General features: G+C 50.5%; 1 protein-coding gene across 11 annotated transcripts in view; it reads left to right on the top strand.

The window, feature by feature from the left end:
• The window catches only part of flncb (filamin C, gamma b (actin binding protein 280)), a 53,014-nt gene extending 41,512 nt beyond the window's left edge, over positions 1-11,502 (top strand). For 4 of the 11 annotated variants that reach the window (XM_077005166.1, XM_077005164.1, XM_077005163.1 and 1 more), the window contains 19 exons: positions 29-276; positions 562-654; positions 1,530-1,629; positions 1,826-1,966; positions 2,096-2,224; positions 2,431-2,604; positions 3,102-3,263; positions 3,435-3,638; positions 3,887-4,039; positions 4,327-4,449; positions 5,515-5,760; positions 6,446-6,715; positions 7,057-7,194; positions 7,396-7,511; positions 8,405-8,537; positions 8,746-8,922; positions 9,132-9,350; positions 9,952-10,161; positions 10,412-11,502. In XM_077005166.1, coding sequence (XP_076861281.1) covers positions 29-276; positions 562-654; positions 1,530-1,629; positions 1,826-1,966; positions 2,096-2,224; positions 2,431-2,604; positions 3,102-3,263; positions 3,435-3,638; positions 3,887-4,039; positions 4,327-4,449; positions 5,515-5,760; positions 6,446-6,715; positions 7,057-7,194; positions 7,396-7,511; positions 8,405-8,537; positions 8,746-8,922; positions 9,132-9,350; positions 9,952-10,161; positions 10,412-10,599 — 3,224 coding nt within the window. In that variant the 3' untranslated portion in view covers positions 10,600-11,502. The remainder of the gene's footprint in view (positions 1-28; positions 277-561; positions 655-1,529; positions 1,630-1,825; positions 1,967-2,095; positions 2,225-2,430; positions 2,605-3,101; positions 3,264-3,434; positions 3,639-3,886; positions 4,040-4,326; positions 4,450-5,514; positions 5,761-6,445; positions 6,716-7,056; positions 7,195-7,395; positions 7,512-8,404; positions 8,538-8,745; positions 8,923-9,131; positions 9,351-9,951; positions 10,162-10,411) is intronic. The other 7 variants (XM_077005168.1, XM_077005165.1, XM_077005162.1 and 4 more) reach the window with 3 other exon arrangements.
• Positions 11,503-14,110: the final 2,608 nt, after the last annotated feature.

Here is a 14,110-nt window from a genome sequence, read left to right as displayed (position 1 = left end):
GCCTTGGTCTGATCATGTGTCATGGCAGGTTCAGGACTCGGATCCACCATTCAGATTGGCGAGGAGACCGTCATCACCGTGGACGCCAAAGCAGCAGGGAAGGGGAAGGTGACCTGCAAAGTGTCCACACCGGACGGCGCCGAGCTGGACGTGGACGTGGTGGAGAACTCGGACGGGACCTTCGACATCTACTACACGGCACCAGAGCCGGGGAAATACGTCATCACCATCCGCTTCGGAGGGGAGCAGATACCCAACAGTCCTTTCCACGTGGTGGTGAGCACTTCCTGCTTCAGCTGTGGAGCTGAACCTCATTATATGTGTCGGGGTTGAAAAGAGATATAACAATCTTATTCTTTTTTTTAATGGTTCTGTATGCTTTGATGACATTGGTTGCTGTTTACCAGAATCATCATGATTCTAGAGAAATGCATGGTGTTAAATTTGTAAATAACTCCTGTGGTATCCCTCATGCATCACGCGTGTAATTCAGACTGAAATAGTCGCATGGGTGGGAGTGTTGTTGTGGTTGAGTAACGGTGTCACCTCCTCCATCCTCAGGCGTGTGACACCATTCCTATAGTAGAGGAACCGTGTGGTAGAGTGCAGATGCAGCAGCCCCACACCCCCTACCAGGGCTTCTCCCCACACTGGGTACACGTCTCGGCCCTCCACACGCCGCTCTCCTTCCCCATTCCATTCATCGCCCAGTTTAACCCCTCATCTCCATTGTTCTCTTTGGCAAAAACGACCTGAGTTACGCTACCGGGCAGTTTTTGGGGAGCAGTGCTTTTCCAAGATCTGTTAGCAGAGCTTGCAACCTTGGTCGGCCATCTTGTAGCATGAGTCGTGTTTGTCTCGTGTGGTGTCTGTGCTGCCACATTCGCATGGCTTGCTTGTGTCTGCTTGCTCTCTTTTGTAGCTTTAATACTCTTGAGTTCATTCAGTCTGGCCTCCTCATCCACTCAATCTGGCCCCCTCATCCACTCAATCTGGCCCCCTCATCTACACAGTCTGGCCCCCTCATCCACTCAGTCTGGCCCCTTCTCCCACTCAGTCTGGCCCCCTTGTCCACTCAGTCTGGCCCCCTCATCCACTCAGTCTGGCCCCCTCGTCCACCCAATTTGGCCCCCTCATCTACACAGTCTGGCCCCCTCATCCACTCTGTCTGGCCGTTTCTCCCACTCAGTCTGGCCCCCTCATCCACTCTGTCTGGCCCCTTCTTCCACTCAGTCTGGCCCCCTCGTCCACTCAGTCTGGCCCCCTCATCCACTCAGTCTGGCCCCCTCGTCCACTCTGTCTGGCCCCTTCTCTCACCCAGTCTGGCCCCCTCGTCCACTCAGTCTGTCCCCCTCGTCCACTCAGTCTGGCCCCCTCATCCACTCAGTCTGGCCCCCTCGTCCACTCAGTCTGGCCCCCTCGTCCACTCTGTCTGCCCAGAGTCTGAAGCTCTCGTCTGGCTGCAAGCCCGCGCCGGCCCCCCTCACTCCCATGGCTAGCTGTGCTAACTTCAGTCTCTCCTGCCCCAGGCAAGCGAGGAGCGCGTGACGGCCATGAATGGCATGGAGCCGATGCTCCGCCCCTTCCACCTGCTCATCCCCTTCACTGTGCAGAAAGGAGAGATCACAGGTGTGAGCCCAGCCCAGTTTAAGCCAGAAACAAACTTTAGAAATTTGAATATTACTGACATTTTTCATTGTACTTGGTATGGTGTGTGTTACAGTCCCGTCCTCATGCTATCGCAGTTCGGAAAGCAGACATATTGGTAAAGAATAAACAGACCAGAGGAATTAAACTCTATGGCTCTGTTTCTCATGTTCGACAGGTGAGGTGCGAATGCCGTCAGGTAAGACCGCCCGCCCTCACATCACTGACAACAAGGACGGCACGGTGACGGTGAAATATGCCCCCACTGAGAAAGGCCTGCACGAGATGGACATCAAATATGACAGCAACCACATCCCAGGTGCTGCCAGACGCCTTATGGAGGTTCCATTTATGTCCAGAAGCGTTTTCCATTTTCACATGGTTTTGACTGACTAAACGTCAGTGAGAGACATCAATTCCCATGTTTAACCTGTCTGCTCTACCACAGGAAGTCCACTGCAGTTCTATGTTGACGCCATAAACAGTGGTCATGTGACTGCTTTCGGGCCTGGCTTGAGTCACGGCACGGTCAACAAACCCGCCGTCTTCACGATTGTCACCAAGAACGCAGGGGAAGGTGGGAATGCAGAGTATTAGAGTATTAGACCTTTGGGTTTGTAGGACCTTTACAGCCATTTTGACTATTCGAAGGACTTCTGTTGCTATTTTAATACAATTTTTACAGATCTTTTCTTCCCTTCTTTAAAAACCCAATAAGGTGTGGAGTTGGGATATTCTGGGATTACATTGTTATTGGGTTGCTACCTCTGTGTTTTGCATCAGGTGGGCTGTCTCTGGCGGTGGAAGGCCCCTCAAAAGCAGAAATCAGCTGTAAAGACAACAAAGATGGCACATGCACGGTCTCCTACCTGCCTACCGCACCAGGAGACTACAACATCATCGTCAAGTTCGATGACAAGCACATCCCTGGGAGCCCTTTCACTGCCAAGATTACAGGTCTGTGTGTGAGAGACTGTGTTTATGGCAATTACGTTTGTGTGCTGGTGGACTCTGTGTGTGGCAAACATTACAGCCCTGACTGTGTGTTTGTGTGTGTGTGTGTGTGTGTGTGTTTGTGTATACAAGCCATTACAGTTGGGGAGCTCACCACATCCGTGCAGTGTGGTGTGTTGGGGAAGGTGTGCATTTATTAGTGTATTGGGCTTTAGCTGAACAGGAAGCAGCTGCAATCCTGTCTCATGCACCCTTGTTTAGAGGATTGATCTCCCCGTTGACAGAACTCTATGGTATTGCACTTCCTGTGTGTGCATTTGGCCCGTGTTTCTGTTCAATTCTTGGGTAGCATTAGTTTCTAAATCCTGGGAATTCTGAATTCTGTATGTTTGTGGTCTTTGTTCAGTACATTTGTGAAGAGTGTGATCATCCGTGTTATTTCACAGTTCGGTTTAATGTTCTGTTTTCTCTTTTGCCTTCTAATCTTTTGCCTTCTGAAGGAGACGATTCTATGAGGACATCTCAGCTGAACGTTGGTACGGCAACAGACGTGTCTTTGAAGATCACAGAGACGGACCTGAGCTCACTCACAGCTAGCATCAGAGCCCCATCTGGCAACGAGGAGCCCTGTCTGCTCAAGAGGTTGCCTAACCGCCACATCGGTGAGTGACTCGCCAGGTCTGCCATCAGCACGCATCCTTCTCTTAGGGTTGATTAGATGGCCTGTCCATCAGAGTCTGGAATTGCATGTGTCCCCGTGGGTCACGGTCTATCCCCACCTCCTTCAGCACAGGTGTTTTCTTCTGGTCAGCCTCCTTCTGTTCTCCACACAGGTATCTCCTTCACCCCCAAGGAGGTGGGCGAGCACGTGGTGAGCGTGAAGAAGAGCGGCAAGCACGTGACCAACAGCCCCTTCAAAATCATGGTGGGCCAGTCGGAGATCGGCGACGCCAGCAAGGTGAAGATGTTTGGCAAGGGCCTGGTGGAGGGACGCACCTTCGAGGTGGCCGAGTTCATCGTGGACACCAGGAGTGCAGGTCAGTGTGGCTTGCTTAGCTTCCCATCTCTAACACCCAACGGCAGATCTTCTTTTGCATTCACATAAAGCTCAGCGTGAGGCTTGTAGCTACTGTATTGAAACCCAGTTGCTGGGAGGCTCGGGAGGACAACGCCAGACCCAACAGTTCCTCACGTGTCCTCATGATGGAGCAGTGTGACTTTAAGCAGTGCTGTGGTTTGACCCACGCTTGGAGGAGCTCTGACACATTCCTCTGTCCTCTGTTAGGCTATGGAGGACTGGGCCTGTCTATCGAGGGACCAAGCAAAGTGGACATTAACTGTGAGGACGTGGAGGACGGAACGTGCCGGGTGACCTACTGTCCCACAGAGCCAGGCACCTACATCATCAACATCAAGTTCGCTGATCAACACGTACCAGGTACTGCTCACTGGTCGGCGCGTGAGCCCGGTCCAACATCTCAGTCTTGGTGTTGCTTCTCCATAAGAGCAGCCCACAGATTCGCTCCACGTTTTTGTGGCTGGCTTCGTGTTTTCGGGGCATCACAGTCCTGTGGTTCATTAGCTGCACTGCACTAGTTTGATGCCCCAGAGTCTTAGTAGCGTTGCTAGGTTCTGCGTGCCAGCCAGATGTGAGGACTCTTAGGGCTCTTAGGTCCATCGTTCTGGGGCTCTGTGTGACGGGGGGACCGTGCTGCTGTTCTACAGGGAGTCCGTTCACGGTGAAGGTGTTGGGCGAAGGCAGGATGAAGGAGAGTATCACCAGGAGGAGGCAGGCTCCGTCCATCGCCACCGTGGGCAGCACCTGCGACCTCAACCTCAAGATTCCAGGTGAGCAGGTGGCATTTCAGCACATCTGAGTTCTCTGGGGATTAGAGAGACTAACGGAGACCCTGAACCAGCCATGGAGGCCCAACTGCTTTCCCTCTGCATTCCTGATTCTGCCTGATGCACACCCTGTCACACACACACACACACACACACACACACACACACACACACACACACACACACACACACACCCTGACACACACACACACACATACACACACACACACACACACACACACACACACCCTGACACACACACACACACACACACACACACACACACACACACACACACACACACACACACACACACACACACACCCTGACACACACACACACACACCCTGACACACACACACACACACACACACCCTGACACACACACACACACACACACACACCCTGACACACACCCTGACACACACACACACACACACACACACACACACCCTGACACACACACACACACACCCTGATACACAGCCTGTTACACACCCTGACACACACACCCTGACACACACACACACACCCTGTCACACACCCTGACACACACACCCTGACACACACAAACACACACACCCTGACACACACACACACACCCTGACACACACCCTGTCACACACCCTGAAACACACACACTGACACACACAAACACACACACCCTGACACACACACACACACACCCTGACACACACACACTGCCTTTTGTTTTCTGATTTGGTCTCTTCATGTTTGAAAGTGATAGAGAGAGCAGACACAGACGTGTGCAACTTACCTCCTCCTTAAAGGAAAACCTGGGTGACAGGATGTAGACTAACACACTGACAGTCACACACACAGGTCCACACACTTCAAACAGCACACACCCACCCCACAAAACACAGTCTTCTTGCATGTTTTCTTTTCTAGCTGTCTAAATTTCCTTTTTCATTGCCTGCATCTTTTCATCTTTTTCTGTCTCTCGTACTCTCTCTCTCCCTCTCTCTCTCTCTCTCTCTCTCTCTCTCTCTCTCTCTCTCTCTCTCGCTCTCGCTCTCTCCCGGGCCCTCCCCCTGCTCTGTGCAGGGAACTGGTTTCAGATGGTGTCGGCCCAGGAGCGTCTGACGCGCACGTTTACGCGCAGCAGTCACACGTACACGCGTACGGAGCGCACGGAGTTCAGCAAGACGCGGGCGGGCGAGACCAAACGGGAGGTGCGGGTGGAGGAGAGCACGCAGCTCGGGGCCGACCCCTTCAGGGACGTGTTTGGAGGCTTCATGGGCCGCGACAACATGGGGCCCTTCAGCGGGGCCCAGGCCCGTCAACCCGAGGTGTGTGTGTGTGTGTGTGTGTGTGTGTGTGTGTGTGTGAGTGTGTGTGTGCATGGTGTTTTTGCATCTGAGTGTTTAATCTTAACATATTTGGGTGAAGTACAGTGTTTATTCACCCACAAAGCAGTGTTTATCTACCTGACAAATGGTTGATGATGTGTTACAAACACATGATTATACTCACATAAAGGGCATATAGAGGAATGCCTCCAGCTTTTTGATGATTGACTTGTGTGTGTAGCTGCTGTACACACAACAACCTTCCACCTGTCATGCGTGTATTGCATGTTTGGGCCTGGGGTCTTTCTGATTGGGTGACAGCCCACTGTTTCCTGCAGCAATCTACAGCAGGCCTTTACAAGGAGTGTGAAGCTGGAAACAGACCCTCACTGCCCTCTGGGGTCACTGTGGGGTCACTGTGGGGTCACTCTGGCCACAGGCTTGCACGTGCTAATACTGGCCATGGAGAAATGTTAATGCATAACCTTCCTCATATGTAGCATCATATGTCTTTGCCTCACCAACTTTAATCTCACTGTTTTACCCTTTCCTGTCATCTAACCCTTTAACAACCCTCTAACTTACCCCCTCCTCTTCTCTCTTCCTCCTGTTTCTTCTTCCTCTTCTCTCTCTCTGTCTCTCCTCCTCTCTCACTCTCCCTCCTTCTCTCCCTCTCTCTCCCTCAGGCGAGACGAGCACTCAGGAGATGACGGCGCTGGTGACGAGTCCCAGCGGCAGGACGGGGGACGGCGAGATCGTGGAGGGCGAGGACAGCACGTACAGCGTGCGCTTCGTACCGCAGGAGATGGGTCCCCACACAGTCAGCGTGAAGTACCGGGGTCAACACGTGCCCGGCAGCCCCTTCCAGTTCACCGTGGGGCCGCTCGGGGAAGGAGGGGCCCACAAAGTGCGTGCCGGCGGCACCGGACTGGACCGAGGGGTGGCGGGAGTGCCCGGTATGGGTCGCGGGCTCCGTTCCCATTCTTCCCTCCCTCACTTCCCCTAGACCCCTGCTAGGGGCCTCAGGCATCACACTTCATTTCAACCTTCACTTCCAGCATCATTCTGTTGCCTCTCACATATGTGGGCAGCTTCTGTCGTTTGTCTTTGGATTAGAATGAAGTATTTAGCTTTTGTTGACTGTGGTAAGGCTGTGTTGTCTTAATGTTTATAGAATGTTTATCTCTGTCTGCTGTGAGTAGTGTGTTTTAACTGAAATAGACACGCATCAGATGGATTAAAGCCGTGCTCACAGGGGGCGTGGCCTGTGTGTGTGTGTGTGTGCTGTGCTTTGTAGCGGAGTTCAGTATCTGGACACGGGAGGCAGGTGCGGGAGGCTTGTCCATCGCTGTGGAGGGTCCCAGCAAGGCGGAGATCTCCTTCGAGGACAGGAAGGACGGTTCCTGCGGGGTGTCCTACGTGGTCCAGGAGCCTGGTGAGACACTGCAGAGTCTCATCTATGTCTCACATCCAGCCGTATACGCTCACGTGATGAACCACGTGATGAACCACGTCTGGCTTTGTTCTCATTCAGTCTTGCTGAGCCGTTTTCCTAAAATGATAAATGTGTGTCTGATCTTTGGTTCATGTCGATGGGTTAATTGTGAGTTAACTGTGATATGTCCATGGATGTCAGGTGACTATGAGGTGTCAATCAAATTCAATGACGAGCACATCCCAGACAGCCCTTTCATCGTTCCCATAGCAACACTGTCCAGTGATGCCCGCAGACTTACTGTCACAAGCCTGCAGGTGAGCTTCTCTCTCTCTCTCTTTCCCTCCCTCTGTCTCTCTCTCTTTCCCTCTCTCCCACTCCCTGCCACACACACACACCACACACACACACTTTCTGATGCTGTTTAGAACTGTCAGGGTCTGGCCTTAGCCCAGAGTGTGTTTGTGTGTGTGTGTGTGTGTGTGTGTGTGTGTGATGTTACCACAGACAGGGTTTAACAGTGGAACCTGTGTCAAGGAGAGGATGTAGATTTTTAGATTTGTATTGTGCTGCTAATGGAGTGTGGACAGGGCAGTCTAACACAAGATCTACCCAGAAGGACATGGCTGGCAAACATGCACTATATCAGCAAACGGTTCCAAACGGTTTCTGGACTCCAACAGTGGCTGTGAGCTTTGTTAAGTGGCCATCTGAGTTGTTTGTGTGTCTGGACACTTCAGCTGTTCTAAGTGGCAGTTTGGAAGCACCCTCACCCGCTGTCTGTTGTAGTGTGGGGGCAGACCGCTCGAGCGCGTGTTTGAAAACACATCTGTCTGGCATATCGTTGTTCTTGGTTTTCAGTGAGATTTGATCAGATTTTTTGTTTATCAGTCCAGTAACCGTCAAGATGTTAAAACCGCACTTATATCTTCACCATAATCAGAAGAAAAACTGAAAGAGGGAGACTTAACAAGACTGTAGACACGCTTCTACACATGCTGTGTGCAATAGAGCTCACACACTCTCTGATGATCAGTCCAGTGTTAGTACAGCCTGGCGGGGGTATGGAGCACTGATCTCAGATCAGCAAAGCTCACTCTGTTCTTGGTATAGTACAGGTCATGCCCTGCTGCCCCCTAGCTTTATTAATGATGATGATGATTATTATTATTATTAATAATGATTCATTTATTAATCATTGCATCCTCAGGAGATGGCTCTGCGAGTGAATCAGGAGGCTTCCTTCGCAGTACAGCTGAATGGAGCCAGAGGCGTGATCGACGCCAAAGTCCACACGCCCTCCGGCGCCGTGGAGGAGTGTTACATTACAGAACTCGACAACGGTGAGCGTACACACACACGCATACACACACACGCATACACACACACGGAACAATAGCGCGAGCTGGCCTGATTAGAACACCTGCATTTGTGTATTTGCAAACGGATCTTGCGGTCTCATTAACGCGTCGGAAGCTTCGGTGTTGGTTTAGCAGCCTTCTGGTACCGTGGCCGTGGGTGTGTGAGAGCTCTCTGTCTTCCCGCACACAGATAAGCACGCCATCCACTTCACGCCTCGGGAGAACGGCGTGCACTCCATCCACGTGTGCTTCGATGGAGGCCACATTCCCGGCAGCCCCTTCAAGATCCGCGTGGGCGAGCCGGGCCAGGCCGGAGACCCGGGCATGGTGTCGGCATTCGGGCCGGGCCTGGAAGGTGGAACCACCGGTACGCAGCCCGTAGCGCTAACCCGTCCCACATGTTAGGATCACGGGCTTAAAAAAAACACACCACCTTATCAGTCCCAATCTTTCTGCCTTTCTGACCCCCCCCCCCCCCCCTCCACACACACACACACATCTGCGTATACTCCCTCCCATCACACACATACACACACACACACCTCTAACATACCCCTTCTTCACCCTCTCTCAAAGGCATTCCCTCCGAGTTCGTCGTGAACACGTGCAATGCCGGTTCAGGCGCCCTGTCCGTCACCATCGACGGCCCCTCCAAGGTCAAGATGGACTGCCAGGAGTGTGCGGAGGGTTACAAGGTCACGTACATGCCCATGGCTCCCGGCAGCTACCTCATCTCCATCAAATACGGGGGGCCGCAGCACATCGTCGGCAGCCCTTTCAAAGCCAAAGTCTCCGGTGAGAGAGACCGTGCGTTTGCACCTCGAGCTTGATCACACCCTTCTGTTTCCAGCCCCTCTGGGCTCAGCGCGGCAATCCAGATGAGGTGTTTGTTTGTCTCTCCGAACGGGTACATGTTTACCGCGTGGCGCGTGGAGATGCTGTCCCGATAAAGAAACACCCCCGAATCGTGCGACCCTGACACTTCCTCTGAGTGCTGACTTCCTTAGACACTGAGAAACACTGCACGTGATCGCACGTGTGTGTGTGCCTGTGTCTGTGTGTGTGTGTGTGTGTGTGTGTGTGTGAGAGAGAGAGAGGGGGGGGGGGGGCCTAGCCTTTGAATAAATTTTAGAAGTCGTGTTCTATTTGTGTATTGTTAAATGAAGGTGCCAATTTTGTGCTACGTTTGTCTAATGAGATTCATGGAACCAGCAGTTGTTAAATTGTGAAACCTTTTTCTCTCTCCGTTTCTCTCACCATCCTTCTCTTCTTTTTTCTGTCCATCCTTCTCTATTTTACCCTCTCCAACTCTTTCTTTTCTGCTCTATCCCATGATCTCTCTTCTTTCTCTCTGTCTCTCTTCTCTTTCTCTGTTTCTCTCTCCGTGTCTTACTAGGTGCGCGTCTGTCTGGGGGCCACAGCCTCCACGAGACCTCCTCAGTGCTGGTGGAGACGGTGACCAAGTCCTCCACCACAGCCGGCTCCACCTTCTCCTCCCTGCCCAAGTTTTCGTCCGACGCCAGCAAGGTGGTGTCCCGAGGGGCGGGCCTGTCCACGGCCTTCATCGGCCAGAAGAACATCTTCACAGTAGACTGCAGCAAAGCAGGTGAGATGCCTCTGTCTGCAAGCCCCACAGCCACCTGCAGATGTACTCACCACACTGTGTATAGTAGGAGCACAGGGCATCCGCATGTACACACACACACACACACACACACACACACACACACACACACACACACACACACACACACACACACACACACACACACACACACACACACACACACACACACACACACACACACACACACACACACACACACGCGTATTAACAAGCCTCTCCAACACGGCAGGAACAAACATGCTGATGGTGGGAGTTCATGGCCCGAAGGCTCCATGTGAGGAGGTCTACGTCAAACACATGGGCAACAGGATGTACAACGTCACCTACACTGTCAAGGAGAAAGGAGACTACATCCTCATCGTCAAATGGGGTGACGAGATGGTGCCCGGAAGTCCCTTCCGGGTCACAGTGCCTTAACACCCGAACCCCTCCCCCATCCTTCTAAACTCCTCCCCTATCCTTCTGAGCCCCTCCCCCAATCCATCTCTCCCAGTCCCACTATGCAAAAGCTCCGCTTCCTGTCTTGGGAGAGAGGTAGCCCACAACCCACAGTGCCAAATCACTTTCACACATTGTTTGAAGAACAATCAAGATGACATCATAGCAACAGAGCTTCTCTGCCACTCTTCCTTCACATTTGCATATTCTCCGCCCCTTTGTTTTTGTAAGGTCCTTTATTCACTTGCCTTGACCTCACTGCTCATTTTTGCTAATAGACATTTTTGTATTTTCTATTTTTTGATGCTTGAGAATGTATAAATGTGATGTGTGGAAGAAGTGATGTCTTTTATTGAATCAGCCAGTTCATGTTGCAGTGGTATGTAGAGTCACACTAGGTCAACCCTCTCCAAGGCCCTGACGCCATCATGACTGCAGCTGCTACCAGGACCTTCAGCAAGCAAAACTCAGCTTTAATTTATTTCATGTTTTCTCGTCTTCCTTTACAAAACTTATTTTTGTGACACAATCTGAACTGTTAAACACTAAAAGCCAAGGTCCCAGGTTTAAGCACCGCCGACGTCAGAGTGCCACTGAACAAGAAGGCTGGCTGTATGTTCGAGGGTTAGAGTAACGCTGAACTCCTCCTAGCTGCCATATTGCCCCTGTAGACAGTGACCGGGCAAAAGACTTTTCTACCACTTATCATGGGAATGTTTAAAAACCCACTGGTATTTTAGAAAATCAGTATTAAAGAGTGACATTTTATAGTAATTTTATATGTATGAAATTATTGATCTGTATGAAAAAAATCAAACTGTTTGATATGTTAACCTATTGTTTGTTAAATCTGTGCAGGCATATTAAAGTTTTAATTGCTAATCTGCCGTCCAAAAATGTCAATTTGTTCGAAGTTATATATTTTTCCAAAAGACAATTTTAGTCCCTTTTATGCTTGGCAATAAAGTGACATCTGCTGGTTAATAGTTGAATTACAATTACAAGTTCAGTGGAGACCAGACTAAAATTTGAGCGTATCAAATATTGTTTTCACGTAACAAATTGTCAAACAAATTGCCTCACATTACTCCTGAATAACTTCGTCTTTAGGAGGGACTGCAGGTCTAGAGTAATATCAACAGCTTAACGAGGGACACTTCAGAGGAGTAAAACGTCATTCACAACAATCCCAACAGATGAGACATTATGAAGTATACACAAGCACCGTTAACTCCGGGACGTTTAAGTTTAAGAGTCACCTGCCTACCATGACACAGGTGCAATATATAGACGTTTTTGTCCCTAACTAGCTTTCTATAGTTATAATTAATTAAATGCAAGTTTATTCCTGTCCACAAGGGGGCAGTCTTACCAGATAATCGAGACCGGCATTAATCATGTACTGTATAAGAAAGGTGAGACGAAGCGGTGAGATTAGCATACTGTTATAACATATAGCTGTAGGCTGGATCTTTAATCAAAGTATTTGAGTTACAGGCTGCAGCACAAATGTTCTTTGCTCCTGTAAGCTATGTTGGACGTTGAAGGTTAATAGAGGTTCGCAGAACGCAACTATCGTAACTTGCAGGTATTTGTATTAACTGGCCAATTTATATCCCACGACCAGTACTCCCATCGGGCGGCATACAATCTACATGCTTTAATAGAGAATTTGAATCGGTTTTAAATCTAATTTACTGATTAAACATCAAGATAGATCATTCTCACAACGGCACAGCCTTATGGATCTTGGTGGTCTGCCTTACTCTGAAAAAATACTGAACATAAAAAAAATCTGATGGACTAACACAGCTGTGCACAAAAAAGCTGGGCGATGGAGAGAGTATGGAGCGCGTGAGATGGAGAGTAGGCTGCCTCGCTGACGTCATCCCCGGCTTTCACTGACGACGTTACAGTGACGCAACAAACCGGGCCGTGGCGAGCGCGCGGGGGCAGGCAGTAGAACTGTAGAGGGCAAGAGAACCCAGCAGAACCCGCCTCGTGCGAGCAACGAGCTGTCGGTTCAACGGGAAACTTGCTAATTACATATAAACGTTCAGTACGAAGTGATGCAAGTCTACATCTGGCAAAGACATACAGCATGCAGTCAACACGCAGTGTCATTAATATACAGGTTCAGTTCCACTCTTCCGTTTTTATTTGACAACTACCGGCTGTGTTGAAAAGTCCGACCACGACAGACCTGCGAGTCAGCGGCTCAGAACCTTTTTGGGACTTGCGGTTTGTTTTATATTGGTGGCATCTTGTCAGGGTCAATATCCATTTCTTCAGCCATATCAGGTTAGACTCTCTGGAGGCAGCGATACGGGAGACCTTGATCTTCTTATGAAAAGTGGAAAAAAACATAATTCTTTCTCTCACACACACATACTGGTGTGTGTTTGTATGAGAGACTATAGATATATATATATATATAGGCGACACGTTTTCTTTTTACGTTCACGGGCCGAACACCCAGACGAGCTAAATGAAGTTATTTTAATGAGAAAGCTTAAGTGATGGATGCCTAATGGATTCGTGTTCGTTTGTAATGAGGATGTAAATGGCGGTGGAAGTCTGACGCCTGGTGCCCGCGACTTAAACCCGCATATTTCTGCTGTCTCTCCGTGCTGGGCCGAATCGATTCTTCATTATCGCAAAGGCCACATGAAAGTGCGGGGTAAGGAGGCATTAGAGGAGATGTTGGCAGCTCAGTAACACACACGACCTCGCACCTGTGGGCCTCCGTGGTGCCAAGGGGCACCTGCTTCTTCTCCACACGGATCCAGGCAGGGAAAGGCAGCAGGGGAGACTTAGAGGTGTATATGTGTGTCTGCCCTCCACACGAGTTGGTACAAACGTGCTCGAGAAGATAGACGATCAACGCCGAGAAGAGAGAGAGAGAGAGAGAGAGAGAGAGAGAGAGAGAGAGAGAGAGAGAGAGAGAGAGAGGTTAATGGAAGGTCCAGGTCGTCTTATCAGAAAATGCAATCGGCTCCATGTGATGAAAGGGGGGACAGATTGCGGACGTGATGAGATATCCCGTTTTAATTTACAGCTAGTCCGTTACAACACATACACACAGCCCAGCAGATGTTGAGGCAGGAGAAGTCGTGCCCAGCACCGCAAGTGCTAATGAGCGAGACGTTGCTTTCGGCGTATGGCTCGCGGGTCACGAACCGAGCCCGTTTTCTGAACCGTTTCTAACCGCTAGAGCGTGAAGGGGCCCTGCCACACTGACACGTGCAGTAGTGATGAGTATGAGTACGAAACTATAGTTTCGTACTCATATATGGGAGACTATAGTCTGATAAGCACGCGCATGCGGGGAGACTATAGTCTGACACGCACGTGGGGAGAGTATAGTCTGATAAGCACGCGCATGCAGGCAGAGTATAGTCTGATAAGCACGCGCATGCTGGGAGACTATAGTCTGATAAGCACGCGCATGCAGGGAGAGTCTGGCTAATATGATCAACCCCCAAGGGAA

The sequence above is a fragment of the Brachyhypopomus gauderio genome, chromosome 5 (genome assembly GCF_052324685.1).
Source record: "Brachyhypopomus gauderio isolate BG-103 chromosome 5, BGAUD_0.2, whole genome shotgun sequence".
Classification (NCBI taxonomy): Eukaryota; Metazoa; Chordata; class Actinopteri; order Gymnotiformes; family Hypopomidae; genus Brachyhypopomus; species Brachyhypopomus gauderio.
This window is presented reverse-complemented; position numbering and strand designations above follow the sequence as displayed.